The sequence below is a fragment of the Chlamydotis macqueenii genome, chromosome 16, assembly GCF_036417535.1.
Source record: "Chlamydotis macqueenii isolate bChlMac1 chromosome 16, bChlMac1.mat, whole genome shotgun sequence".
NCBI classification, from domain to species: Eukaryota; Metazoa; Chordata; class Aves; order Otidiformes; family Otididae; genus Chlamydotis; species Chlamydotis macqueenii.
In genome coordinates, this window is record NC_141571.1 from 307659 (window position 1) to 335075 (window position 27417).

At 49.9% G+C, this 27417-nt stretch overlaps 1 protein-coding gene and 2 long non-coding RNA genes across 3 annotated transcripts in view; 2 read left to right on the plus strand and 1 right to left on the minus strand.

Annotated features, from left to right (window-relative positions):
• Positions 1-1631: 1631 nt before the first annotated feature.
• Positions 1632-7881, minus strand: LOC147598672 (uncharacterized). Its single transcript, XR_015260341.1, has 3 exons — positions 7690-7881; positions 4522-4803; positions 1632-2576 (listed from the first exon to the last, which is right to left on the minus strand). It is a non-coding gene; the product is annotated as an uncharacterized LOC147598672 (long non-coding RNA).
• A 133-nt stretch (positions 7882-8014) lies between these two features.
• The window catches only part of LOC104487573 (rho GTPase-activating protein 39), a 55078-nt gene continuing 35675 nt past the window's right edge, over positions 8015-27417 (plus strand). The window contains exon 1 of the mRNA XM_086760380.1: positions 8015-8159. Within this exon, the coding sequence (XP_086616506.1) occupies positions 8149-8159 (11 nt within the window). The 5' untranslated portion in view covers positions 8015-8148. The remainder of the gene's footprint in view (positions 8160-27417) is intronic.
• Positions 8718-27162, plus strand: LOC147598673 (uncharacterized). Its single transcript, XR_015260303.1, has 2 exons — positions 8718-8817; positions 26808-27162. It is a non-coding gene; the product is annotated as an uncharacterized LOC147598673 (long non-coding RNA).

Sequence of the window (27417 nt, forward strand, 5' to 3'; positions counted from 1 at the left end):
GCTCCCCAAGGACTTGGCACCACTGGTTACAAGATTTGAGCTTCTCCCATGCATCAACCTGCCCCTCCTCAGCTTCTCTTCTAGTCTCAGTGCTGGACAATGCGCCTTCTCCTAGAAGCTCTGGAGAGCTGTTAATAGAAAGAGCAGCAGTGCCAGCACCTACACCCCTCCACCTCTGCTTGCCCAGGAATTGTCTATGAGGGAAGGGGGAAGATCTCCCTTTATTGACCACTCCTGGAGATCAGGACACTGGGGGAGGCAGACCTTGGGCTTCATTTAGACCGACCGTGCTCATCCTGTTATCATCCCTGCCTCTGAAGCTGTTCTCAGAGCCCCAAGGGTGCTAACAAGCCCTTATATCTCTGACCGGCCTCACCTTGCAGCCCAGCCCTGCCCAGGAGCCCCAATTCACATCAGCCCTGGGCCCTCAGTCCCCTTCTGAGCTGTGCTGGAGGTGTGCTTGTCTCCAGTGCTCCGACCAGTGTGCCCGTGTGCATGGCCATGCCCAGCTGTGGCTCTCCCTGTCCCTGTCTCCTATTGACCACTCCTGGAGATCAGGACACTGGGGGAGGCAGACCTTGGGCTTCATTTAGACCGACCGTGCTCATCCTGTTATCATCCCTGCCTCTGAAGCTGTTCTCAGAGCCCCAAGGGTGCTAACAAGCCCTTATATCTCTGACCGGCCTCACCTTGCAGCCCAGCCCTGCCCAGGAGCCCCAATTCACATCAGCCCTGGGCCCTCAGTCCCCTTCTGAGCTGTGCTGGAGGTGTGCTTGTCTCCAGTGCTCCGACCAGTGTGCCCGTGTGCATGGCCATGCCCAGCTGTGGCTCTCCCTGTCCCCGACCTGCAGACTGACTGCCTGGCCTGTCCTCAGCTCTGCCTTGTCACTGCACGGCCATCACTGGGCTGTGTCTGACCCTGGTCACCATCACTGGCCTGATCCTGACTCCAGCCTGCAGACTGACTTCCCAGGTTGATGTCAAACCTGCCTCATCCCCACGAGCTGCCCGACAGCCTGTGCTTCGGGCTGTGCCACGGGACCACTCCAACATGGTGGGGCTGACTGTGGCCTCCTACAGATGTGCTGTCATGTGGGATTACCCCAGGGTTTGCATTGGGTGGTCCCCTGAGACTGCTCAGGCCTAAGCCCAAGTGGTTCCTCTCTTCTCTAACAGCAGCTGTTCACAAAGGGCGGCATGGAGGTACTTGGACAGAGATGCATGTGTTCAGGTTGTCAGCACCCAGCCTGTGTGCACAGCACTCAAAAGACAAACCTGTTAGTTGAGTTGGTCTGCTTAGTAGATATCCCAGATGTTTAAAAAACTTGCAAAGAACAGCTTTCAAAGCGGTTTGCCTGGAGCTGAATACCTGGATGCTGAAAGGAACCGAGCTTGCCTGAAAAAGTCAGTGCAGCAAATGCAAATAGGGATGCTGGGCATTGCAGTGCTGGCAACCACAGGTTTGGAAACTTAACTTTTCCCTGCAGTTACACGGTAGAACAAAGAACTTGCTGCCTTTCCCATTGACTTCAGCAGGAGCACAGCTGGTCCTCAAACCCTTTACTGTATGCGTAAGGATAAAAGATAACATGTAATAAACCACTTCTTGCACTCATAACAGGACATTTTGTTATTGGTATTTATTAGTAAGCAGGTGTTGTACAGGCAGAACTTGGGACACTGTCTGAGGGCAAAAAGGATTAAGTTTAAAAAAGTTAACACTATTATTTCACTGCACTGAAAGGATACAGTAAGAAATTACAAGCTGCAGGTATTTCAGCTGGGGACATCTATGAACAACAAAATGAAGCAAAAATTTTGGTGATAGTTAAGAAGGACAAGAATAATGGGATGAAGCTGATAAAAACTTAGGTAGATTATAAAGCAAAACACCCTGACAAGATCTCAGATGGATGTCTGAATGATCGCCCCAGGAGACAACAAGGCCAGCAACAAATACCACCAGCAGAGCCTCTGCACTGAGAAATTACATAGGTGACCTCACGTATCCCTGTCTGTCTTTAACTCTGGAGTCCTGACTGTGGGACTTTCCTTCTCGGTTTCTCACAGAACTGGGGATTCAATTAATTTGTCAAGGCTTGTAAGAAAAAAACATCAGACTGCAGGGTTAGCTTGAGGAATTACAGGTTCTGTCTGTGGCTTAAAAATAAACTCAGTTCTTGGCAAGTACCTACAACAATATTACATTGTCTGGTACAAACATCAGCCACAGCAAAGCCAGACGGGTCAGGCAGCTTGTGCAGCCCGGTGGGAGAGGGAGCAGGGAGTTACAGTGAGATGGGATAGCTGTGTCACCACTGCTCACATTGCTGTTCAGGGGCACGTGGTGGTGCCAGCTAAGCCTCATGTCATTGGCCTTGTCCACCCACCTCTCGGCAAGCGTCCTCGGCTCTGGGCAGCTGTCCCTCAGCTCAAGGCAGCTAGTGGTGGAACTCATGTGGCTGACCCACACACAGTTTCCTGTTTTCCGGTGTATAACGTCTCCTGCAGGGAAGCGAGCACCATTGCCCAGCTCATGCATTTGGACCAATCAGTAAATCCTTAGAGGACGTAGCCTGAAAACATCAGAGAACTTACCAGACACAAAGAGGTGCGACAGGCTGCGATACAGTAGAAGTCCCTTGGGAACCTGTACTGATGTTGTGGCAGGGACATATGCACCTTATTTTGGGGATTCTTGTCCCATGGGAATTTTGAAAGCAGGCAAACCTCTACTGTGGACATTTTCCTGACCTTCACTGCCAGCAGCTTCAGAGTTCGGCTCATAGAAAGTGACCTGGGAGCATGGACTTCCCTTCCCGTGTCTGGCCACCTTCGGGACAAAGACTACCAGGACAGCAGAGTCCATCTCCTCATTCACAAGGGACATTCCTACCTCCACATCATTCATGGTGCCAGTTCAGGTTCCTAGCACCCTTCTTTTCCCTCTAAGGGCCTGTAATGATTGTATCTGATGCCCTTCCCCTCTTTGCAGCTCCTCTCTAAAAAGGCAGAGCTCTCCTTTGCTGTGGGGAGCAGTAACCCCTGCTAGAGCTCATCTAGTAGCTTTGTCAGCAGCCAGGGAGCCACGGTAGCAGGGAAGACGGCAGAAACCTCTGCTGTATGTTTTTAGTCACAATCTGTTTTAGAAAGTAGGAGAGGAAACAAAGAGCATTTGCTGCTCCATCTGTTTCCATGTCCCATGCTGCTAAGGTTGGGTTACAGCCAGCTGCTGCTGTTGCCAATTGGTAATGCGATAGCATGACTGCTTACTTTGCAAGGGAGCTAAAGACAGTAAGATGGAAAAAATTGGGTCAGGATGATTTTTAAAAAGCCCCATTGCACAACATCTGGCTTGTTATATAAATTTACATCATGCCCGCTATAAAAAAAAAAAACCTGCTGATTTTTACAAGTGGCCAAATATCTCCAAGTAGCTCTTTCCAAAGGACAGTCCTGGGTTATCCAGTATCTTCAATCTGCTTCAAAACACAGACAGGGTTAATTAAGAACAGAGATGTTCTTCCTTTGCCTCATATATGCTAAGATCATTTGTCAGAGAGGACTCTCACGGCACACAATGCAGAGAACCTCAGCTAGCAGCTCCTGCATCTAGGTCAGCCTGGTCCCATTCAATAAGGTGTTTGAGACATTTGATTCAAGATGTCCGTGCTCTGAAATAATGAAGAGTTCATCACATCTGCCTGCCCAGCTCGAACGTCAAGCCCCTTGACATAGAATTACAGATATGTTGATTGGAAGGGACTTTTGGAGGGCATTAGCCCAAACTCCTGCTCAAAGTGAGACCATCACCCACACTAGATCAGGTCAATCATGACTTTGCAAGCCAAACCTTGAAAATCTCCAAGGATGGAGATCCCATCATGCATGTGGGTGAACTGTTTGAGCAGGTTCGGTGATAGTAGCCAGGGTCAGCCACAGCTGAGTGACTGCTGACCCAGTTGATGGGTCGGGGTCAGCAAGGTGCCAGGCCTGGCACAAGCTTCACTGGAACGCAGCTCAGGCGGGGCCGAGGGTGAGGACCTGAGCTTCAGTGCAGCTCCCAAGAAGAGCAGGGAGCTCCTGATGAAAGATCTCCCACCTCATCCTCCCGCCATTGCCGGTGCCGGTGCCCTGGAAGGCTGATCCAAGGTTGCAGCTGGACCGGGCCAGCGCTGGCCGTAAGCCCAGACACCCAAACCCTGCCAAGCATTTTTGACGTCTACTCCCAGTACCACCAGTCTCTCCTCAACACAGGATTTGTTCACCCTTGGCTGGAGCTGTTAATCCCCCCTTACTGTATAGACACTTGCTGTGGGGCTGGTACTGGGCTGGTTCCAGGCTGTGGAGTCCAGTTTGTCAAAAGAGGCAGAGCAAGTGCAGTGCCCGCTGGCCCAAACCTCCAGGGCAACGTGCTGGCTGCGCTCACAGCTGCAGCACATCTGCCTGGGTATTGCCCCATCTCCCCAGCCTGGTACATGCAGGCAGGGCAGCAGCAGTGCAATACCAAGCTTTCCTTACCTTTATCATCATCAGTTCTTCCACACCCACAGATGAGGAAGACTTCTCATGCAAGGTCCTCCACCTGCCATTTCCTGATGTAGAGTGTGTGCACAAGCACAAACATCCACCAGCTGAACAGCTTCATGAAAGGAGGGTGAGTGTGTGACTTCAGAGACAGTTTCTTCCACCTGGGAGCAGCATCTGAAGAAACTATTCGAGCATGGTGTCAGGGAGCTGGCTCCTTTTGCAGTTCTTCAGTGACAGTTCAGCCAAGAACAAGCAGCAAGGGGATACTTTGGCCTGGAAACATTGATCATACATCTCTTAATTCATCTTACAGGGACCTAGTGTTCACAGCCTCACAATTCATGAAGGCCATTTCTTCTTGTAGGCAGTGTGGTTCTGTTATTAGTAAAAGAGCCAGGGTTTATAACCCTCTGTTCTCAGAGACACTGTGATATCTTTGCCATGCTGTTAAAGACTGTTCAGATACTTTGTATTCATCTCCTGCTGCCATCTTTGGTATATTGATGGCAGGCATCGTGACTGGTGGGCTTAATCTCCCATGTACGTGTCACAGAGCGACCCATCTGTATCCCTGGAGAAGGACATCTTTCTGTTATTGTACCAGGTACCACAAGTAGAAGTTTTCCTCAGTCCATGACTGCCTAAGCTGTGAAAGCCTCTGAAAAAGTCACTGCAGAGGTCCCACAAAAGAAGCATTTCCCTTATCTGCTTAATTTTTCCCCTCTGGGATTCCTCTCCCCCTCCCTGAGTCACTGGTGCTGACATAGTTCATGTGCACCAGTGCTCCCTGGCTCTCCCAAAGAGGTGGACCCTGGTCTGGCAGCTTTGCACCTGTGTGCAAGTCAGTCTCAGAGCCATCTATCATGCCTGGTAATTGAACACCCTTTCACCCAGCCTTCCTCTTACAGCAGTGGGGATATCTGCTTCCGAGAGCATCCTTGGTGCTAGCAGGTATGTCACCATCCTCTGGTGGCGAGGTTCTGCCTTCATGGCGGTTTCCTTGCAAGAGCAAGGAGATGCATCAAGAGACGCCCTCCTGCTGCATGGCTTTGTGCAAGACACCATGGGGCTGCTAGCCCATAAGTAGAACAGATCTGAGATGTCACCTCAGTGTGTCCTCTGCGTCCTTGAGTGCCTCCAGCTCACCTGCTCTGGCTGCCAGAGAGAGGGGACCTCTTAGCATGCTACGTGCAGAATCACATCCCAAGAGTTTTAGCCGCAGCAGCTAAGCAATGAAGTTACAGGTTCTCCATCAAGCTTGCCAGAGGCATAGGTTGAAAACAGTCTACATGTAATCATCAAACCCTGAAATATGCAGAATAAAATGAGAAGGTTGCGAAAAAATGAATGCTTGTCTGGTCCCTCCTGCAGCCAACTTCCCATGTACTGCATCGGGTCACTCATTTTGGGAGGCCCCTGAACATGGGGCTTTTCCAACCTCTCATCTCCCCAGCTTCTATTTTCAGTCTGTCCAAAGGCTCTTGCTAGCACAGCAATGTCAATCAGGCTGTTAAACCTTTTATACACCAAGTCTGTATCTACAAGAGCCCTTGAACAGAGACTGTCAGGCTGCTATACGCATTTTCCCAGTACCGCTGTTTCTCACAGAGGACGGGTATAGTCTTTATTGGCAAAGGCGAATAACATCTGCATTTCCACAAGGAAACCTGCCAATTCAACCACATTACAGCTACAGCAGAAAACTTTTGTTTCCAACACAGACCTGGTTTAACTCTTCCTTTCCTTCCCTGCTAGCCTCAGTCCCTGAGCTTTGCAGCCCCACAAAACTCAGCCTCCTCTGCCCACTCTCCTGCAGCACCACAGGCATCTCCAGCAGATTCACAGCCCCTGCCGGGACCCCGCTCCCGCCCAGCCCTCACTGCGTGGACCTCCCTGGTAAGCACAACGCAGCTGCGTGTCCAGCCAGTGAGTGCCGCGGCCATGATCTCACTGTCTCTCTATTTGTTATTAAAAAGTGCAGTGGGACTTTCATGTTAATGTCTTCAGATTAAGTTACTCTGAAGTTCTTCAGTAGTGCCAAAACGCTGTCTGCAAGAGAGCACCACAAGCATGGTATCGCCCTGTGCAGGGACCCTCTCTGCTGGCTGGCCCAGGGTGATTAATAAGCTGAACAGACTCATTTGTGACTGTAGGAGAAATTTGCTGCATGCTGTGACACAGGCCAAAAATCACTCTGTTAGTGGCAAAATCCACCAAGCAGCTGCCAAGTCTTGCATCCCCAGTTAGAAGGCTCTGAGGCACCCCCAGGATTTGCCTCTGCATGAGGTTGTTTCTATGCTGGAATAACAAGACCCTGTATGAAATTCACTGGGAGCAGTGCCACATTGCAGCAGTCTCAGATCACGGGGGCTTTGCTGTGCCACAGTGCCAAGTGACATACTTCAAACTGGTGGCTGACAGATGCTGAACTAGTGGGGCTCACAGCTTGTTTATGCAGATTACTCATTCCAGTTGAGGAGCAGGGCTCTACCTTTCCGAGGCCTGAAGTGCTGTTCGTATGCTTATGGTTGATCTGTGTGTGCATGGAGCCACACCTGGTCTTCCTACACAGCCTTGGCCAGACTGCTATGCGCTCAGGGCACAGACGAATGCAGAAAGTCCCCAAAACCTGCTGAGACAAAATTACTGGGGCAAAAAAGAAGGCATGTCTGGGCAAACCCAGATGTATGGCAGACTAACACCATGGGCTGAGCCAAGGCTCATCATCCCACTGTGTGACCTTGCAGGGACAGCCTGGCATCCAGCGTAGACAAAGACATTTTCTTCTCACAATGCTCCAGGCTGGTTCAAGTTCCACTTGCCTAAGTCCGACTTTCCATCTCTGCTTTTGGAGGATGTCAGAGCAGAGCCGTTACAGTACCATGTGCCGCAGGGGCAGCTGCCTGTTTGGAACCCCCCTGCCAGCTCTGGGTGCCGCGGGAGGCACCTGGGGACACCCATCACCGGGACCCACGATTTACTGGGGCAGCTGTGATCCAGGAGCGAGCACAGGCTATACCTGGGACCTGCACCAGCCACAGTCTCCAGGTAGTCTTGTGTCCCTAAAGCCGGGGGGCAGGCGACTGTCCCGCGCTTCCGAGGGCCCCACACCACCCGTGATGGACGGTGTGACTCCTGCTGCTGATTTTCCTCACCAACCTGGTCATGAGAGCTGATCGTCGCCATTGACCCGTATCTCAAATAATGCTTCAGCTTCTCCAAAAATGAAGCCAGGGCTCCACTTCTCATTTTCACCCCTCGGACCGGGGCAAGAGCAGGGGCAAGAGCTGGGCAGGGCCGGGTGGGGTAGGGCCCGGCAGGGGCTCCGCGGCGCCTGGGGCCCTGCGGGCTCCGGAGCGGCTGCCGCCAGAGGCTGCCCTCGGCCCGCGGCCCCGCCGCCGCCGCCGCCGCCCGCCCCGCCCCGGCCCGCCCCTCCCGGACCAGCCCGGCTCGGCCCGGCGCGGCGGCCCCCAGCAGAGGGACCCGGGGAGCGGCCGGGGGTCCCGGAGGCCGGGACGGGCGCCGGGCCGAGCCGCACCGCCCCCCGGGCGGGGCCGGGATCGGGTTTCACATCCTGCCCCACTCGCGGGCAGAGCGGGCGGTGCGGCTGAGCGGCTCATGGCGGAGGGGTGAGTGCGGCTGTCGCGCACCTGTTGCGGAGCGGCGGGGACCGGGATGGGCCCGGGAGGTGGCTCCGGCCCGGGGGGCGGGTGGGCCGCGCGTCCCGGCGGGCAGGTGAGGGGCGGCGGGGTCAGGCCGAGCCGGGCGGCCGCCTCCCTCCCGCCAGGAGCCGTTGTCCCGCAGCCGCTCTGCGGCCGCCCCTGGCCTCTGCCGCCGTGAACGCGGGGCGGGAGAACTCCCGCAGCGGGTCGGCTCCCCGAGGGTCGCGGGGCAGAGCTGGCCCCGCCCTGGCCCGGAGCTCCCCGTCCTGCCCGGGCGCTGGGGGTCCGCGGGGCGGCGGCCGGCGGCGTGTCGGCCCCCGGGGCCGCGATAGCGGCCGGGCTGTGCCCGCTGCCCTCGCAGGACCGGTTCGCGGGGAGTACCCGCTGGTGTTGCGTCCGTTTGGGGTCAGGCTGACAGCGCCCGGGATGGCTGCATGCGTAGGGGAAGCGCTGCCGCTTGAAACACCAAACGCGGTTACAAAACGACGACGTTTTCCCGGAGAAGCACAGGAATGGCAGCTGCCCTTTGCTCCCTGGAGAGCGGGGACGAGGAGAGGGTTCACTTCGCGGCTGGAAGCGGGTGGGGAGCCAGGATCACCTGTTGGCAGCGAAAATGGAGGGCCAGGTAGCCAGGCCAGTTTCCCAGGCTGCATCCTGCTTCCGACAAACGCGGGTGGATTTTACGGCTCCTCTGAATAGCTCCGTTCAGGGAGAATTCCTCCTGGCTGCTCTGCGCCTCGGCTTGCTCGCCAGAAGTGGTTGAATTAAGTTTGGCTCTGCTGGGAGGAAGGTGTGGAGCCTGACAGAAGCACTGTCCTCCCCGTGCCTGATGCCAGTTGCTGTTGCGCTGCCTTGCCAGCATTTTTTTTTTCCGTCCTAGATGAAAAGCTTGGAACGATTTAACATTCCTGCGAGTATGGCTCTCCCCAGGGGCACCGGATTTCAACTGGCTTCTCACATTCTCTTTGTCTGGGGGAGAGGAGGGAGGGCTACGTTGACGTTGTGCCCGGTACCTCGGTGACGGTGCAAGGTGCTTGGAATAATTTTTTTCTCTTGTGTTTGAAGTTGTCTTTTTTTTTTTTTCTTCTGTCTCTTCTGCGTCTTCTCCAGCAGAATGTGATTTGAGTAGTCTGTAAGAAGGAGCGTCTTGGGAAGGGGTAGTAAATGTCCTTGGGAGTGGATGTAGAATACCAGAATTCATCAGAGCAGAACGATCAGCACAGTAACATGTTCTTGATCTGCCAGCAGCAATTCATAGCGGCTGCTTCTGCCTCCCTGCTTGTAACAGCCAAGGGCACTCGGCGCTTGGGGATTGACGTTGCAGGTTGCTCACTTCAGGGGACAAACTGTCAAAGCCGTGTAGATCTGGGGCTATCGTTTCACTAGCCAGTGCAGAGGAGTACAGGGCTTCTTGCTCTGGATTTCAGCATAATTCTTCCAGTGTATCCCCAGTGACTATCTCTCTGGTGCTTTTTGAGTGTGGTGTTTGCTGGGTTGATGAGACAGCTCTTTCCTGTCGGCTGCATGGAGGCTATTTGGAGTGATGCTGAGATCATAATGGATTATAGGAATGCAGATTTTGAAGTCAGGTTTTTGGATGGATAGTTCACATATTCCTTCTGTATTCACAACAGGTTTGCTCAGCTGAAACAGATGTCTTGGCCTTAGCTGGGAGCACCTAAGCTACAGCAGGATCTAAGTATACTGGCCTGGTGCATTTTGTAACCAAGAGAATTTTATGGTCGTCCTTATGATGCAAATGGCTGCTTTTAGCCATTACTGGAAAACTTGTGAGAGACTTGCACTTTTAATGTGCCAGCAAGACATGCAGAGTCTGGTTCACTGAGTGCTGCCCTGCTTTAGGGACACAAAAGGCAAATGCCTCCCATTCAACTGATTACAGTTTTCTAGAGGTCGCATAAATGTACTGTGGTGCAAAGATGAAAGGAGGAGTGACTGACAGTCCTGTAGTGAACTGCTTAATGAGCAAGAAAATCTTGCAGATTTCGTGTATTTGTGTCTGAGCTTTGAGATATTTTTTTTAATCAGTCCTGCTGTTCTTTTGGGGTTGGCTTCATAGGATTGGGGCAAATGCCTGCTGGCAACCAGATAGTTTTGTAAACCGGGGAACAGGGTTTTTTTTGTTTGTTGTTGTTTCCCCCCCAGAGACATGGAGAGAGAACTATTAGCATCGTTGAGGGACTGTGGGAAGGACTGTGATATCCAAATCAGCTTTACTGGAATCACTTCTGTGATTAAAGATAATGAAGCATAAACTGCTGTAGGATTCTGGTTTTTCTGCCTGCCCATGAGGGCAGGCAATGCAGTTCAATAAATTTTCATATTCATGAACCCTTTTTTCAAAGCCATGAAAGGATGTGTAATATCTATATTTCTTGATAGGTAAATGCATTAGTAAGAATGCCTATTGGTTGCCATTTTACCTATGGAGAATAAAGCTTTTAAGTTTGCGCTTGCCATTGTAGCAGCATATTTTTGACTGTTTGAATTAAAAAGCCTTGGGACATGAGCCGAGGGAGATCTTCAGCGATCCCCAGTACTTCTGACGCCGGCTAAAATTGCTGTTAGCTGGGTGGGTAGAAGGACTGGTGATGGTACCAAGTGCATTTGTTCGGTGGGAAATCTGCTGGCCACTTCAATTTGATTAACACAAAATATAAAGGATTCATATGCTTTATATTCTGATTATGATGAGGACTCTTAATTTTGTTATTGACTCTCAGTATCTTGAGTATGAGTTTGTTGCATATAGTTCATTTGGTTTAATTAAGACTTGAATCTTTGCCTGAATAGTAGTTTCTGTGTTTTTTCAGAAGCTTTGATTTAGGAATGAGTGAAAACGCCCACATTTCATCAGCCTGCCCTGGAGCTGCTGACAGCCTCCTTGTGTCTGAACTCAGACATGGCTTTGTAGCAAAGGGGTCTTCTGGTTTTGGCAAGGCATCTGAACTGTTATCCAGCGCAGAGCCCTCCACATCCTCTGAACTGGGTCTATGTGCCCTGTTCTGGTTTACCCTCTTAATTAGCTTAAATAAGGCAGTGAATAAACATCTAGTCTCTAGCTAGCTCTGATCGCAGGACAAGCTTCTGCTGCTGGCAGGTTGTCCCGCTCTCATCTGCTGGATGCCCCTATTCCTGGATAAGTGTTGTGGTAATTCACTTCACAGTAAATGAGCTGGGGTGGTGAAGGACTCTGCTTGCTGTCTGACATCAGTGGAGATAAGTGCAGGTGGGAGAGGTTATTGGCTGCCCAACCTCTGCCACACGCTCCTGGTGTGATCTCTGGTCCTCTGAATGTGCTGCTGGAGCTATTGGTGAGCTTACCAGGGCAGTTTCCTTGGGATGAAATGGCTTAAGGGTGAAAGACCAACTGGCTTTAAGTGAAACCAGGCATGTGTTTTTGCTCCAGTAGCTCTGCTGGCAAAGGTGGAAGAGGGGTGATAAGCTGTGGAGGACGAGGTAGTCATCTTGTCCACCATCACTGCTGTATCGTTTTTAAGCCGCTCCCATCAGCAGGCTCAGCATCTCAGGGAGCTAGCTTCTGAGGTGGAGCCGTGCCTTCGGTTGCAGTGTTGACTCTGTCCAGCAGATAAAGCCTGGTCCTTGGGAAACACCTTCAGATGCACCAGAGTTTTCTGATGGAAACTAATCAGAAGTTCAAAGGAAAGAAGCAGCGTTTCGGCCTTCCCTGTGGTCTCCTTTCCCAATGTTTCCATTCCTGTCGTGCTACCCTCAGGCTTTCTCAGTGGATGATGCAAGTAGGAGGAGGTGCTTGCAAGCTTTCAGCAAATAAATATGTCAGAATTTGAAGTGCTCCATTTAGGCTCCATCAGTACTTCCCAGGTGGAGCACAATTATTTGTGCCTTGTTGTGACATGTATATGCTCGTGTTTTTTTAAAAAGCCCCCTGGGCAGATTTGAACAGATAATGAAGTGCCTCTTATTTGTAATAAATATAAATTCCAGAGCAGGCACTGGGATTTGATTTTAGCTGAATTCATAGAGCATCTCTGAGCTCTGCTGCCATTACTTAAACATTTGATGTTAATTCCTGCCTTTGTCAAGGTGCACAGAAAGGCAGTTCCCCTGTAGGAAAGATGGCTTAAATGAATCAATTTATTGCGCTTTTTGGTGGCTCAGTCACAAGTGTCTACTGAAGCAAGAAGTCTGTCTGATTTTTTTATACTCTTCATGGGGAAGAGTAGTCTTTTGCTGTGAGCAAGTTCTTAAAGCAGTGAGTTTTTGGAGTGGCAGGAAAGTATTAACTAAAGCAGCAGACGTGAGGTCCATCTGGCTCGTACATCTGGAACAAGACACTGTAGGTCAAGAGAAATTTTTTTTGCACTTCATCTTTGTCTCGTGGGAGAATGGGAAAAAATACCATTATTTGGGATATATTCTCTCATCCTAATTACTGTTCCAGGTGTTTGAGGTTACTGATGTAAGGAATTGTTGAATATCGTCCAGCAAATTCCAGTGTAGCTGGTGTCCACCATCCTCCAGCTACTCTCCCAAGGTTTTTTTCTTTGTGTGTTGTCAGCTGCTAGGTTTGGGAAGCTTGTAATGAAGATGCTGAAGATCCAGATTGCTTGTTTGCAGCGAAGCATGGGAGATGGAAAGGACTCCATGGTCCCCGAGGGGAGCATTGGTAATGGCTTGTGTAGCAGCTCGAGGAGTTGAGGTGTGTCTGGCGTCCCACACTTACGTGCTTCAGGTGAAAGGAAGGGACTCGAGTTGGACAATATCAACTTCAGAAAATTCCCCCTGAAAAAAACAAGCTGAAGAGCAAAGAACTGGAGATGCTGAGATGGTTTTTGTTTTTGTTTTGTGGGTTTTTGTGGGGTTTTTTTTGTTTTTTTTTTTTTTTCCCCAGGCTCTTTTGTCTTTTTGGATGTAAGGTCTTGCATGAAATGCCACTGAGGGCATTTGCTCCACAGTGCTGGGGAACTGAACTGGAGAGATCTGAATAAAATTATTCATTGCCATCTTTGTCAGAGGCAGATAGGAGGCTGGCTCTACGTAGAGGATGTACTTCCTTAGCCGTCTTGTATTCTGCTTGTGCCCAGCTCCTTGAGCCAAGCTCTCACTGCACTTTGCCTTCCTCAATGGAGACTGCTCTGATGTGGGACAAAATGAAGATGTCGGCGAGCACCCTGTGCTCCCTGGCCTTGCTGCGCATTCCTGTTTCAGCCTGGAGCAGAGCAGTCTTGGGCCCCTCAAAACCGACTTTTTTCTTAGCCACAGGGTTTATGATCTACCAAAAACAAACAAGCCAAGCGGAGGAGGAGGGGAAAAAAACAAGCCTGCACTGGGCTGGTTTGTGTGTGTAACTTGGCAGGTGTGGGACGCTGCCATAAGGCACTTGGCTTTGGCAGATGGGGCTGTTTCCTACCTGAGCAAACAAGGTTGCTGCTTTCTGTCTGCAAACCTGTTACAGAGGCAGAAAAGACTCAGTATAGTGGGATTTTGTGTTGTCTTGGATGTCACGAACTGGTGGCCCAGGGCCAGGTGCACTGTAGCAGGGATAACTTCTTTGTTCTGTAGATCTGGTTTTTTTTTCTGCTTGGTTTTGCTTGTGTTTATTTATTTATTTATTTATTTTCCAGAAGAATGACAGAGGCTTACTGTCTCCATTGCCAGTGATAGCAAGAAAAGCCCTGTACAGTGCTGCCTGGTGCGTTGGGACCAAACTCAGCAAATCCCCTTTGACCACATGGAGTTCAGCTGTCTTGTTTTCCTTCGACTCTGAGGCAGTGCAGTGTCTTGCGCCTGGGTTTTCATGTGTAGCAGCAGTCAGGGCTCAGTTTAGGAGAAGGATGAATTGGCGTAAAATGTTTTCAGTAACAAAGTGAAGTCGGAGAAAAAGTTTTCATAGGAGACTTTACAGCTGAATAATTAAATATAGATGGAGGGAATGTGATGGTGAGCAGTGCTGTGTACTGTTGCCTGGAAAGGTGCCCCTCTGGAGGCTGTGGCCAGACCAGGCGGTGGATGTTGGCTGCAGTTTTCGGTGCCTCTGCACTGGCTGCCGGGTTCTTGGGGTGACAGGTTCGGTTTTATTGTCGGGACCCCAACCTGCTCCAGCCAACTCGTCCTGGCCACCCCAGCTGCTCCACGCCCTGCTCCTCACCACCTGCTAATCTGCTCATGGAGTCGTGCTCTCTTATGCAGCCCTGTCTACTCTGGGCTTGTCCCCGCCATGTGCTTTTGGTGCTGTGTGGGAAATAGGAAATGCAGGGTTGTTTCCAGACATGAGGTAAGCTGTGAGTGGTCCCACGCTGTAATCAAGGCTCCAAGTCTCCCCTACATGCATTTAAAGAGTAATGCAAGGTCCAGTTGTTAGTTTCAGCATGCTCAGTTTGTTGTAGAACAGTAAATGCCATGTTTGGTCCTCTTCTGGTCCAACAACTGTTTACTCCTCGTGTTTATTGTAGTTCTTTGACAGCTACAACTATGCAGCTGTGTATGAGCCATGCTGTCTAGCTCTCCTTTGCTCCCTAGCTGCAGTAATTAGGCTTGGGATTTTTTTTTCAATTAGACCTTCCAAGCATCTCTCTAAACTATGGTGAGAGGAGAAGCTTCACGTGTTTTACCAGTTCTTTGTGATGAACCAACATGAAGTAAAGCAAAGAGAGATGGTGAAAGGACTGTGAGCTGAGGTGCAGAGCCTGGAGTGCGGCCGGCATGAGAAGCACTTAATGTGTGCCTAAGGACAAAGGCTAAGCACGATGTAATATGGAGGAACATCTTCTTAGCCATTTATACCATCATTGTACCACAGATGGTCTGACTGGGATACGGCTGAGTTGCATTTAGTCAGCACAGTAAAATGGGTGTGAAGCAACTAGTGTTTGGGTTTGGAGGGCAGCTTTGTGCTTGGATTGATGCTGCCCTTGGGCTCTTGCCTGTGAGAGCTGTCTGTGCGTGGGGGAGAAGTTTTTTGGTAACCCATTGTGTTTTGGTGCAAGGCATGCTTGCTGCAGGGCTGGAGGAAAACGTCATCTGGGGCTACTTTCTCAGTCCGCCCTACTGTCGGGAGCATGAAGCAACAACTGCAAGTGGAAAAGGGTGGACAGCATGGTGGTCACTGAATAGCTCAGTGAAACAGCCCAGAGTTCAGCTCAAAATGTAAAAATGAGTGACTACCAGTGGTTGATGCGCTCCTTCCTGCTTGGCCTGGGTGGCGCAGGCAGTGAGCTGTGCTTGGGGCGCGTCTGGAGTCTCTTTGGGGAAGGGCACAGTTTCCTATTTGAGAGTGTCTCCTGATACCACGTACATCTTGTCCTTCTGGCTGAAATAGAATAGCCCTTGCAGCTAGCCACAGTGGCTCCGTTACCTCAGTCCTCGCAGCATATGCAATGCCTGCCCAAAGTGGAGTTCGGCCTCCTGGAACAGCACACTTGGCACGGGCAGGGGAGGACCTGTATTTCATTCCTGTTACCATGCTCGAACTTCTACTGTTTGCAGCAGTAGCTGTTTCTTCAAGTGAATGTGTGGGGATGGTCGGAGAGAAATTTCTCATGGGGCTTCCTGCAGTGCTGCTCTCTTGCCCTCTGTGTCCCAGCTGGACTTGGGTTAAACCCAGAGTTTCTGTAGACTACAGAGAGGATTTGAGTGGCTTCAAATGAAGAGTATTCCTCTGAAATTACCATTTTTGGGGCTGTTACTTGTGGTAGGAAGTTGTGCTCCTTTGCCTATTGGGCTGTAGCTGTAAACCCTCCTAAGGGTGCAGCTGTTTCCCCTGAGAAAGGCAAATAGCATCCGTGGTCATGAACAGCTTTAATGGTGAGATACGTCTATACTAGAGCTTGAACTGCTCTGCCCTGTGGATGTGCAACCTTCCATTAGGACTGGAGGTATGTGATTCTGTGGACAAAGAGCAATGTCAGTGCGACTGTCTGTGAAAATTGGGTGCTGGTGGGGGGAAGCTCAGTCAGCGCCTTTCCAGGGTGCAGCTCTGCTGTGGCCGAGCCTTCCGTGCTGCTCAAGATGCAGAAGAGTATCGGGCTTCATCTCTTTCAATTTCACACCTGCGAAGATGTGACAGAAGACATCAAGAAGAGTAATGAACAGTTGGGAGATACAAATCCTCGTTTTTCTTCTGCTTCAGGCAAAAATTGATCAGCGAATTTTTTATTTTTCTAAATTTAAACTTGTTACTGACTAAACCTGTTTTGCTGTTTGTTAGCGATTGGGCCCTGCCTCTTGTCTCTGGCAGGACCTTGGCAGGAGCTGTGCAAGCCTTGACTGCAGCTCTGCATGCTCAGCAGTGCTGATATCAAGGGAGAAGGTCCAGGCTGTGGCCCCTCCCTGAGAGGGAGATGCTGCGCAGGGCACTGCTCTCTGGGGATCTTCGCTGCACTTTGATGTGGTCCTGTGTCGCCCCAGGAAGGAGAAGCTCTGACCCCTCTGCCTCTCATCTGGTGGGTGTCTCTAGAGGTGCTTTTGGTCATGAAACATGTTTCCAGCTGGAAACGCATCTCTGGGCATCTCCCAGGAAACGGAATATGTGAAACCTGTGAAAACTCAGTAGGTATGTACCTAGGAAGTAATGAAAACTTCGAGCCTGTGGTTATCATGGGCTCTTTGTGACTGGCAGCATTAATAAAATTAATGAGACTGCTGTAGAACTGGTGTTTATTCCTGAGCCTGCTAAAAGGGGGCTATCTGTCATTGCAGTTGTGTAAGAGACCTGATTCGTGTCTGCCTTGTACAGCTCTGTCCCTCCGTTAGAGTAGGTGATAGGACCAGAGGTGGTATGGAAGTTATTTGGTGATGACATTGGCAGCTCACAAGGAATGGATGCCTCCACTTCTCTCTTTTTTCTTTTCTTTTAATGAAAGACACAAAACAAAAGGAAATGTGCAGGGGAAAGGCTAGTGGAGTGAGAAGGATGTTGGTCAAAAAGAGGAAGTTGCATCTGTACAAGAAAACAGAGAAAAGCATTTGTTTCAGCAGATTACATGTAAAATCAAAATAAAGCAGGCCAGAATAACACTTTCGATGCATGAATTTGGCAAATATGATTAATTTTCAAATGCATCAGAAACCTTGTGGAAACAGGCACCAGAAGAGAGCAAGGTGTGAGAGGCATGGAAAATAAAGCCACCACAGAAAAATCTCAACCATTTTTCAGCTGTCTTGACTCCTGTGGAGGAGCTTTATTGCTTTGCAGACTACAAGCCGGCTACAAAAGAGCTGTCTGAGAAGTTGTCTCATGTTGAATGTCAGTAGATACAGCTTTAGAGCAAACAGAAGAACTGATAAACTGTAAGAAACAGATAGTGTTTACTCAAGTGTGCTTAAATCTGAAATTGCTGAGATACTTTTGTGTGTATCCTGTTGCTTAAGTGCCCTTGGTATTAAAGAAATTGATGGGGGCAAATGCGATGGCATTTTTTAAAAGAGGAGGATCTTGGGGCAATCGGGGAGGTACACATCAGGTGGCTTAGTATCTGTGCCAGGGGCACTGCTGGGGAAGGGCTGTAGAGGGGATCCTGTGGACCACAGACTGGTGGGTCTGACCTCTGCCAGGGCCTCTGCAATGAAGAGCAAGATCACTGAAGGTGTGGCCAAGCTCAGCTTCTTGGAAAAGAGTTAAGAGGGCTAACGTAAAGGCAAGCCCTGCCTCAGGGACCTGCTGGAGCTTGGTGAGCACATGGGTAGCAGGACCGACAGATGTCATGTATCTGGTTTCCAGACATCCTTTGCCAAGGTTATCCACCAAAGGCTTTTAAGAAACTAGGTCACTGTGTGCGTGGAGGAAAGATCTTGTTATGGACTGAGAGCCGGTGAAAGCATGGGACGCAAAGGGCAGGGTTTAATGGTCATTTTTCAGATGGGCAAGAGCCAGCAGTGAGGCCCCGTGACTGGTGCTGGGACTGTTTTTCATCCTATGGGTGACCTCAGGCATGGAGGGGTGCAGTGAAATTCCCAGGCTTGCAGAGGATCCTCAGTTCCTTCACGTGGCTGGATACCATGCTGAAGGTGGGGAAACCCAGAAGGACCTCACGGAGCTGAGCAAGTGGACAACTAAGTGGTAGATAAACCTCAGTGTAGGAAAATGTGGGATACTCATAGGGGAAAATTATCTATACTGGACCTATATGCTGCTGAACCTGTAATTGGTGGTTACAGCCCAGGAAGGTGCTTGAAGTTGCTGGCAGTTCTGTGAAGTCATCAGAACAATGTGCAATGTTAGTAAAAAAAAAAAAAAAAATTGGTCACCATCAGCAAGAGAGATAATAAGAAGGCAGAGGGCATCATTTTGACCATCTGTAATACCTTGGTGGATATCTTGGGGGCTACGTGCAGTTCTGGTTTCTGCATCTTGGGAAGGACAGTGGTGTTGGAGGAGCTGCAGAGAAGATAATTAAAATGAATGAGGGACAGAGCAGCTGCCTTATGAGGACAGAGGGAAAAAAAGTTGTGACTCTAGTTTGGAATAGAATACTGGCATAACATATGAGCAAGGTATACAAGATTATAAAGGCACTGATTAAGTTGAATTTTATCTACTGAGTCTTGTGGCACTAGAACCAGGGGCACTTGAGGAAACCTGTAGGAGATTGAGTTAAAGCAGGTAGAAGGAAGTACTTTTATTTTATACAATGTGTGATGAACTTCTGAATTAATTGTCCTGGGGGCTTGTGGTTGCAAAAGGCATCAGCAAGTTCAAAAAGCATTTGGGTGAACTTATGGGTAGCCAGTCTGAAACAGATACTGGTAAGAACAGCCTGGGATGTGTCTTAAGCATCCATACAGGCATGGATTCTGAGAGAGGGTATGACCAGGTTGGTGTGCTTTGCCTAACAAACCTCTCCTGTTGTCCTGCCTGAAGACAGGATGGAGGGGCAGTTGGTTTCACCCAAGATATATATCGTGCATTCTTGAAAGTTTCCAGAAACCAACATTAAGTAGGAACTTAAACAGATATGATGTGTTGCAGAAGAGCCAGCATGGCTTTTGTAGACTGAAATTGAGCCACATGACTCCATCGGTACTTGGAAGGTGTTTGTGAGTGCATGGCAGGGGTGGTCCAGTGGAGTGGTCTAGTGGAACCTTCTGATGGGGTATCCATGCATCATGGGGTGCATGAGTGAATAAATGGTTAAAAGGAGGAGTAGACTGTCAGACTTCACAGTGGAGGGAAGTCCCTCGAGGAGTCCGGCTGAGATCTCTGCTGCTCACAGCATTTGTACGTGACCTAGAAAAGAGGATGAAAGCAACAACTGGGGAAGAGCGTGCTGCAGTCCACGTGTGCAGTGATGGGCTCTGAGCAAAAAAGGTAAGAAGTCCTGGGCACTGAAATTCAGGAGTGAGGTTGTGGGTAACAGGTGTTTCTGCAAAAGTATCAACTGGGTTTTGGCAGTGCTGCAGGAAGGGAAGATGGGAGCAGAGGACAGAGTGAAAAAGTCACGATGCCACAGTGATCTACTGTCACGTTTATTAAGTGTTGGGTCATCCCATCTCAAAAAGGTCCTTGTTTGTAACTGCTACAAGTAGAGTAAGTGTTGCTTTTTTTTTTTTTGCTTTTTTTTTTTTTTTTTTAATCGGTGGCAAATACTGTGTACTGGAGGCAGATGAGGACTGTCTAGCTGGACATGAAATATAAAGGGAGGTTGAATGTGGTCCAGATCTTTGCCCCAGTCCATTCGCTATGCTGTGAAAGAACAGCGAGAGTACTGCCCGCTTTGACATCTTTCTGAATTTGCCACTTTTTTGCTGCCTTCCTTGCCACTGCTGAAAGTGAAAAGCTCAGTTTTGGACTGTACACAAGCTAATAAACGCTTGGGTTTTTGGTGAGAGAAAACAAAAAGGACTTGTTCTGGGCACCAAATCAAAAAGTAAATTGTTCTCACTCCACTGTTTGCTGTTACCATGTATAGCAATTACTGCCACGGCAACAGATATTTTCAAGATCCAGCCAAGATCTTCCAAGACTATAACATAACTTCTGATACTTGCTCATTGTGGTGCTATTAATAACTGTGTTTCTCCCCCTCGTAGCCAGGAAGTTTCTTCTTCCTCATGTACCAAGTGTGAGGGATAAGCTCGTTTTAAATCAATTGTGGGGAGATGTGACACTGGGAATTTCCTGAATTTTTTTTTTTTTTTTTTTTTGTTCTGGAGATCCTGTCTAGCACTGCCAGCTCTGCAGCCGCCTCCTGAGCTGAGCTGTCTGTCTTGTGCTATTTATAAGAAAGCCCAGTCTGAATTTTTTCATTCCTTCCTCCCCTTAAACCAGGACAAACAGATGACATGTATTTACTCTGCCAGCTATGCACAGAAGCTTAAGTGTTTATTTCAGACTGAATTGGTCAAGGAGAGAACCTGCTGCCAATTAAGCATGATCTGGGCCAGGCTCTGGTCTGCACAATTTCTTTACTTATCTCCCGGTCATTTAATCAAGATAAACCCTATGTATTCAAATTTGCAGTTCAACTGTTCATGGCAGTAGTTGAATTTAGTATATTTAAAATCGCCAAGTGAATATCCACCTTCTCCCAGCTGCATTAGCACACCTGTATAAGTCTCCTTTGAGCTGGAAGCGTGTCAAGTCTTTTGGCACTGCTGAGGAGCTGTGGAGAAGGTGAGACTTGGGCTGTTGCTTGTGCCAGCCGTTCCTCTCCACCCTGAGCGTCTGTGATGCCCTGCAATGAGTGAGGACCAGAGTCACCAGTCTGTCCCCAGCTCTGGTTTTTACACAAGTCACAACTGTGCGCTCATCCAGTTTCATCCCTCTAGAGGAATGAGTTGCTTTGCCAGGCCAATCTTCTCTCCCACAAGGAGTTTACTTTTCTTCTGCAGAAGTGTAACTATTAACTGGAAAAGCCTCCCTGCCCCCTTTCCTGGTGTGATCTTCAGAGTTAAAAGGAAGATACTCTGTGAGCACTCTGGTTTTCCTTATTTTCTGGCGCTCTCAAGTCTTGCGGTTTCTTCCAATGTCACAGCCTTTGGCATCACCCTTCCCCACATCTCTCCGACCTGCTGGCTTGACAGCCTACCAGCATAGGAGAGGGAAAAAGAATTCATGAAACACGGTATCTTTTATCCTGTCAACCTCCCTGGAAAAGCTGAAGAAGTGAGCGTATGCCCTGCAAAAGGTTGATCCAGAGCAAGAAAAAATTCAGTTGTGTCTCCACAGGGAGCGACTACATCCTTCCTTCTGATTGCTGCTGTGCCTGTTCCTTGGGAGAGTCCATTGAAGGTGGTACCACCCGAGGTGCTACCAACAGCTGCCGCTCCGTGGGGAGGCAGCACGTGTGGTGTGGCTTGGCTGGGATGGTACCGGCTCACACAGCCCAGCTGGCTTTTCTCCTGGACATCTCCAAGAAACAACTGAGACCCTTTTCAAGAGCCTTTGGTGACTGACACAGATATTCACCGATAAGTAGCTTCTTGCTGACTTTCAGGAAAGTTAATCCCACCTTTGTTTCTATGATATGGTGATAGTAGAGGCAGATTTTGGGCTTTAACTAGTGGCACTTTGTTCCAACATGTGAGATTGCAGAGATGTTCAGTTTTAAAAAGGCTGTGACTGTGTTTTAAGGCAAGGTTGAGCGACTCAGTCTTTGTTCCTCATTAAATCAAGCCAGATCTTGTTAATGACAAAGCAGCAGAACTATACATAACTAGTATTTTTGTTTATTTGGAGTTTGAAGGTGTTACTATAGTCACTGCTCATATTACAGTTGCAAGTGTGTAGCACACAAAGCAGAGGTTGAAATACAGCCCACGGGATGTGATTCCTACCCACACTATAATGTTTTGGAGACAATGGGGAAAAGAATGTCAGTTCAGGGCAACACTCAAACCTGCCTTTCCTTTCAGACGAGGTTGTTTTTTCGTGGTTTATTACATTAGAATTAAAAACAATGGAAAAAATCAAACATATGCCTTGTTTTTCATCCCAGACTGCTAATTCAGTTGTTGATAGGTGAGCTTTTCAGAGACTGAGCCGTGTGTGGAGCAGGGAACCATGAGCCGCTCTGTGGGGCAAGCGTGCGGGAGGGGGAAGCTCTGGGGCCGCGGGCAGGGACTGATGCTGTGCGATCCAGTTTGTTGGCTTTGCAGCATCCTTACTCTGTCATGTCCAAAGCACTTGTCATTCAGCGAATCCTGTAGGCAGAACAAACATAAGAAATTAATTTCTCATGGAAAAGAGAGGTTTTTGCTTATTGTTTTATGAAGGGTTTATGAACTCTGGATGAGGTTTTCAGCTATTTATTTACTGCCTCTCTTCCCTTGCCAGAGGAAACTTAGTGTCCTTTGGGCTGGGGAAGATGACAACTCTGAAACAGCTCCTCTGCAGGGAGTCCCGTCGAAATGAGTTTCCTGATGGGGGCTCAGGGGAGAGCTGTTAGTTTGAGGACTCTGTTTCCTGTTGCCTTTCACTTGCTGCCAAATTCCTCTGCGATCCCGGCATTGTAGCGGTTAACTTGAGTCACGCTTAACAAACTTGGACAGATAATACTTTCAAGAGGTTCTCAGCATTTGTTCCTGCTTCATTTTTTTTCTACAGGGTCGGCAGGGACAGCTGCAGCTGGAGAGATTTGCCGAAGAATGAAATGGCCCAAAAAAGTTGTGATGAAACACTGTTATCTTTGTTTTATACTTTTAGCCACCAGTGTCTTGTGGGCTCTGCTAGCTGAGAAATAACCCGGTCCCTTGCAAACTGCATCTGTGTTGTGCATGCATTTTCAAGGGACTCTGTGTTTCAGCTCATAAATGACTGACAGCCCTTTAAATGAGGAGAGACAGAGGACCATTATTTTGGTAATGCCACGCAGTTAGAAATGTTGCTGCTTCGGATGTGTAGCTTTGTGGACTGGTGCTTGAAAGCCTTATGTTCTGCCGTCGGCTGTTTGTGTTCGGCCTGGCCTTGCAGGTGCTCCACCCCGTAATTACAACCTTGGCCGGCTCCTGCACCTCCTTTAGAAAAGCTGAAGTCATAGTGGGTGTTCTATGGTGTGGTGGAGTTATTTTAGACCTGAGGTGGGTGTCTCAAGAGGTCCTTTCAGTCCCTGAAACTGCATGCTCTTGCTCAGTCCCGAGGTACCAGCTCATGGGTTTCCCTTTTCTGGTTTTGTAGGTTTCTTGCCTGTCTCTGTCCTTCCGGTCTTCACTCACCAACATCATTCAGAAAGCTCTGTAAATGTTTTCTCCTTGTTTGTTTGCGGAGCAACATCACTGTGCCTGGTGTAAATGAGCCTCTGGCACTGGGCTGTTTGCTTTGCTCTGTCATGGCTGCTATAGGCTCTCTCCTCCCTTCAAAGATGATACAAAATTTGTTCCTCTTTCCCCTCTTCTGTGTGGGGAAGCTATACACCCTGTAGTACTGCAGCATGTTTGTGGCCATGCAACGCCTCGCGTGGTTTTGCTAAGCCCAGGATGATCTATTTGTGCACAGAAACGATGGACATCAGTCGGCCGCAGGGTTGCGTTCCTCGCGCAGTGTGAGTGATGTGGGCTGCTGTCAGGGCGGTGGAGCAGTTGCTGGGTTATGTGGTGGGGCAGCTTTTCCAGAACAGCTTCTGACTGCAGAGCCTCCTGTTCCCAGGCTGCTCTCCTTGGCATCGACTGGCCGGGGCAGCAGCTGCAAGGGCTCTGTGGCAGTGCTGAGAGGAATCCCTGAAATCAGTACCAGTGATTAAGGAAGCTGTGAAGCTTCTCAGTCCTGAAGCAGCTGGGCAGCAAGCTAGATAAATCAGGACCTTTGTCAGTAATTCCTAGAATGGCAGAGAGGGCAGCGGGTGCTGCCTTGTCCTTGAAATAGCAGGAGTATCATCTGTGTGATATTACTTGCTTTGGCGTAGGGAGAGCACTTGGTGTGTGCTGCTTCTCCAGGGCTCTGGGCTTTTGCCTGTCATCCTTTTGGCGGGTGCATCTTCTCCACCTCGATCCTGCAGCCACATCAGCAGGATGCTCTTGGCCCCAGGCGCAGCTTTGTCAGGGTTGGGAAATGCTTAGGTTTGATTTACTTTCTGTTGGGTGGCTGGTGAGAGATGTGGAGGATTTAGAGGTCTGTGGAAGCAGGAGCAAGCCACGTTCAGCCCTCTGCTCACTGACCAGGGTTTCAATCAGTGGGTAGCCTCCTGGTGCTGGGGCTTAACCGGGAAGGCAGGAGACTCGTGCGTGTTCCAGCTCCATCGCTTCCTCTTGCCCTGTGTCCACCCCTCTGATAAAAATGGGAACAGGCCAGGCCTAATTTTAGAGTTAAATTCAGGCTGGGAGGCTCTTAGGTACTTTGAGTCTCATCTTGGGCAGATCCTCTGTGACTCAGTGCCAGCACACGCCCCTGGAGGTGGATAAAAAGCCCAGCTCTGCTCCAGCTAGAAGCATCTGTCTTAGCTTGGTGTCAGACTTAAGAAGACTTAAGGAGAAAGCAGATGTGTGACCTTGGGTGCCTCACTGTGGAGGTTTGCAGGCCTGAAAGGATCCAGCTGGTGCAGCTGGCTGTGGCCTCACACGAGTACCCCCTGCGCCCTTTGGTGGGGCAGTGTACAGGTGGGATGGCCGCAGTGATGGCCATCAAGCTGTGCTCACAGCGTAGGTGCCTGTACAAAGCCTCCTGAAACCAGGGGCATCACATCTCGGGGCGATGGGAGGGTGCTGGGCATCCTGAGCTCAGCCCCAGGGCAGCAGCCTTGGTGGGGCAGCACCAGGGGATGGAGGGAGGGCAGGATATGTCCTGGCCATGCTGGTCAGTTGTTGCTGAACTCACAAGTTGTCCTGTGAAGCCTTCACCTAAGCAGCTGTGAAGTACCTCCTCTCTAGGATATTGCTAAAATTGAGGTTTTCCCATGTAACTCCTGTTTACTGGGGAGAAAGCCTGGTTATGAGTGCCTTGAGGTGGGATGCCATCACTATCAGAGTACGACACTGCTGGTATTGCTCCGAGTCCCAGTGGTGACGGACCTGGCCATGTGTCCTGGAATTCACGCAGCCGGCAGCTGTGCAGGCAGGAAGACTGGACCGAGCTGCACCAGGCCTTAGCTCCCCTCCAGGGTACCCTGTGCCCCTGGGCAGAGACTCCACAGCTGGCACTGAGCCTCTGCAGCTGCTGCCCCTCTAGCAGCTGGGTTTTGGATGGGGCTATGGATTCATGCCGTGTGTTTTGGAAGGAGAGAGAGGGTATGAAAACTGCCAGTGCTTTTTTTTTATTATTATTATTATTTTTTTTATTTTTCCCGTTTCCCTGAAACTCTTTCTCCAATGCTCAGTCCTTAAAAGGAAAAACGACTCTGCTGAAGCCTTCACTGAGCTTAGGAGGTGCCACTGCATCCGGGGCAAAGCTGAGCTTTAGAGAGATTGTTTAGGGGTTTGGGCTGTGCTCTGACTTGCAAAACAAAATCTCTGGCCATGGCAGCAGCTCGAGGGCCGGCTGGGTTGTCCGGCACGTCCTTGTAGCCCAAGGAAACTCACTTACTGCTCTGTTATGACCTGGGGCTCAAGCTCTATGAGGAATTTTGTTCCCAGTTGAATAGACCCCTGGGGCAGCTGGGACAGATAAGAGGCTGTCCAGCCAGATCCACATCCCTGGCCAGCTTGGGGACAGTTACAAAGAGCAGAGAGAAGCGCCTGTAACCTTTTTGACGCCAAATGCTTTTTGCCATCTTACATCTTTCACCTTCTGCCCAGGCTGCAGCTGCCACAGCTGGTCTCCAGCTACGGTGCAGACCAACGTGCTCACCCTCGCTGCTGACTCGGGGATGTAGAGAAATGAGAGGCCCTTGGTCTTCCAGGTAGCAGCAGGTCCTTTCCCCGGACACAGCCACCAGCCCTGCTCTGCACCTCCAACAAGGAGCAGCGGCAGGAGCCTGCACTCACCCCGGCTGTGCAGGCACGGGCAGAGTTGTGCCCAACCTGCATCGTCACAATTTTTTTACTGGGAGTGGATTATACTTCTCCTCCCCTCAGGTGCAATTTCCTTTAGTGCTGGTCTGTGCAGTCCCTGGTGACTGTGCCCATGTCTCTGGCACCTGAACTCTGTTAGTCCCCATCCAGCAGATGCTTTACGCTCCATCCCACAGCCACGAAAATGGAGACATTTCCTGCCCCTTGCTCTTCGATGTCGCAGAACCCTTGTCCTGTGGAGGAGAGATGAAGGATGGGGTGGGGATGAGCAGCACTTCAATCCCTCTGTTGTCCCCTCCCTGTGGGGTGCTCTCTGTGTGACGCCACAGCTTGCCTGGGGGTGGTTTCGGGGTCCGGATCAGTACGAGCCTGGTGCTGCCAGTGCAGCTGCACAAGTCCTGGTGGGTGGTGCTCAGTGCAGGGTGGGTGATAGAGAGCGGTTGGAGGTTGGTGTGGTGGGAGTTTCTGTGCTCCCCTCCCTTCTGCCTGCTGAAATACAGTGCTCTGAGAGTGCATCCGTCCCACCCAAGTGCTCATGGCAGGCTGTAGGACCTTGCGCCTTTGGGGCTGTTCTGGGCTTTATTTTAAGTTATCTTCATCGTGCGACTCAGCGTGGTGTCTGTCCTCTCCTGGGGACGATTTCTCTCTGCTCCCCAGATTCTTTTGTGGAGACCCCAGGAAATCTCAGCTGTGTCCTAGAAGTCTTTGTTTCTTACTTCTTTCTCTCTGAGACAGGATCTTGGAGGAATCTGCTGTTAATTTTGGTGCTGCCCTGACCAGCTGCCGTGGGATGAGCTGCACTGTTGCCATCACTTCTGCTCAGGCGCCAGAGTGAATCAAGAGACCCAGAGCAGCGAGATGGGAGCCAGCAGTGCTGGCTTGGGGGCTGGGGGAAAGCTTGGGAATGACTAGGGAAGAAGCAAGAAGCCGCAGAGTCTGAGCAACCAAAAGGACACAGAGTGTCTCGTCTGATGTCTCTGTCGTTGAAAATACCATGTAGCAGTCGGCTTGTGACTTTTGCTTGATTTGGTTTTGTTTGTTTGGGGTTTGTTTGTTTTTTTTTTTAATTAAAACCACCAAAGTAATGAGACTCTTTGCCTGATAGGACCTTTTCTAGACTCTCTCCTACCTCTAAGCCACCCAAGTCATGGTGCTGGTGCTGTGCTCTGTTCTCCTCACTGTAATGTGTTGCTGGGCTGGGCTCCACTTTCAGAGGGCGGGAGCTGAGCATACGTGCTCAAGCTTTGAGCAATTGCAGCCATTTGTTCTATATTTTCACAGTCTGGTCTGTCTCTTGCAAAGCAGAGGTTGGTTTGTTTGTATAATGCTTATTTTCGGAAGCAGG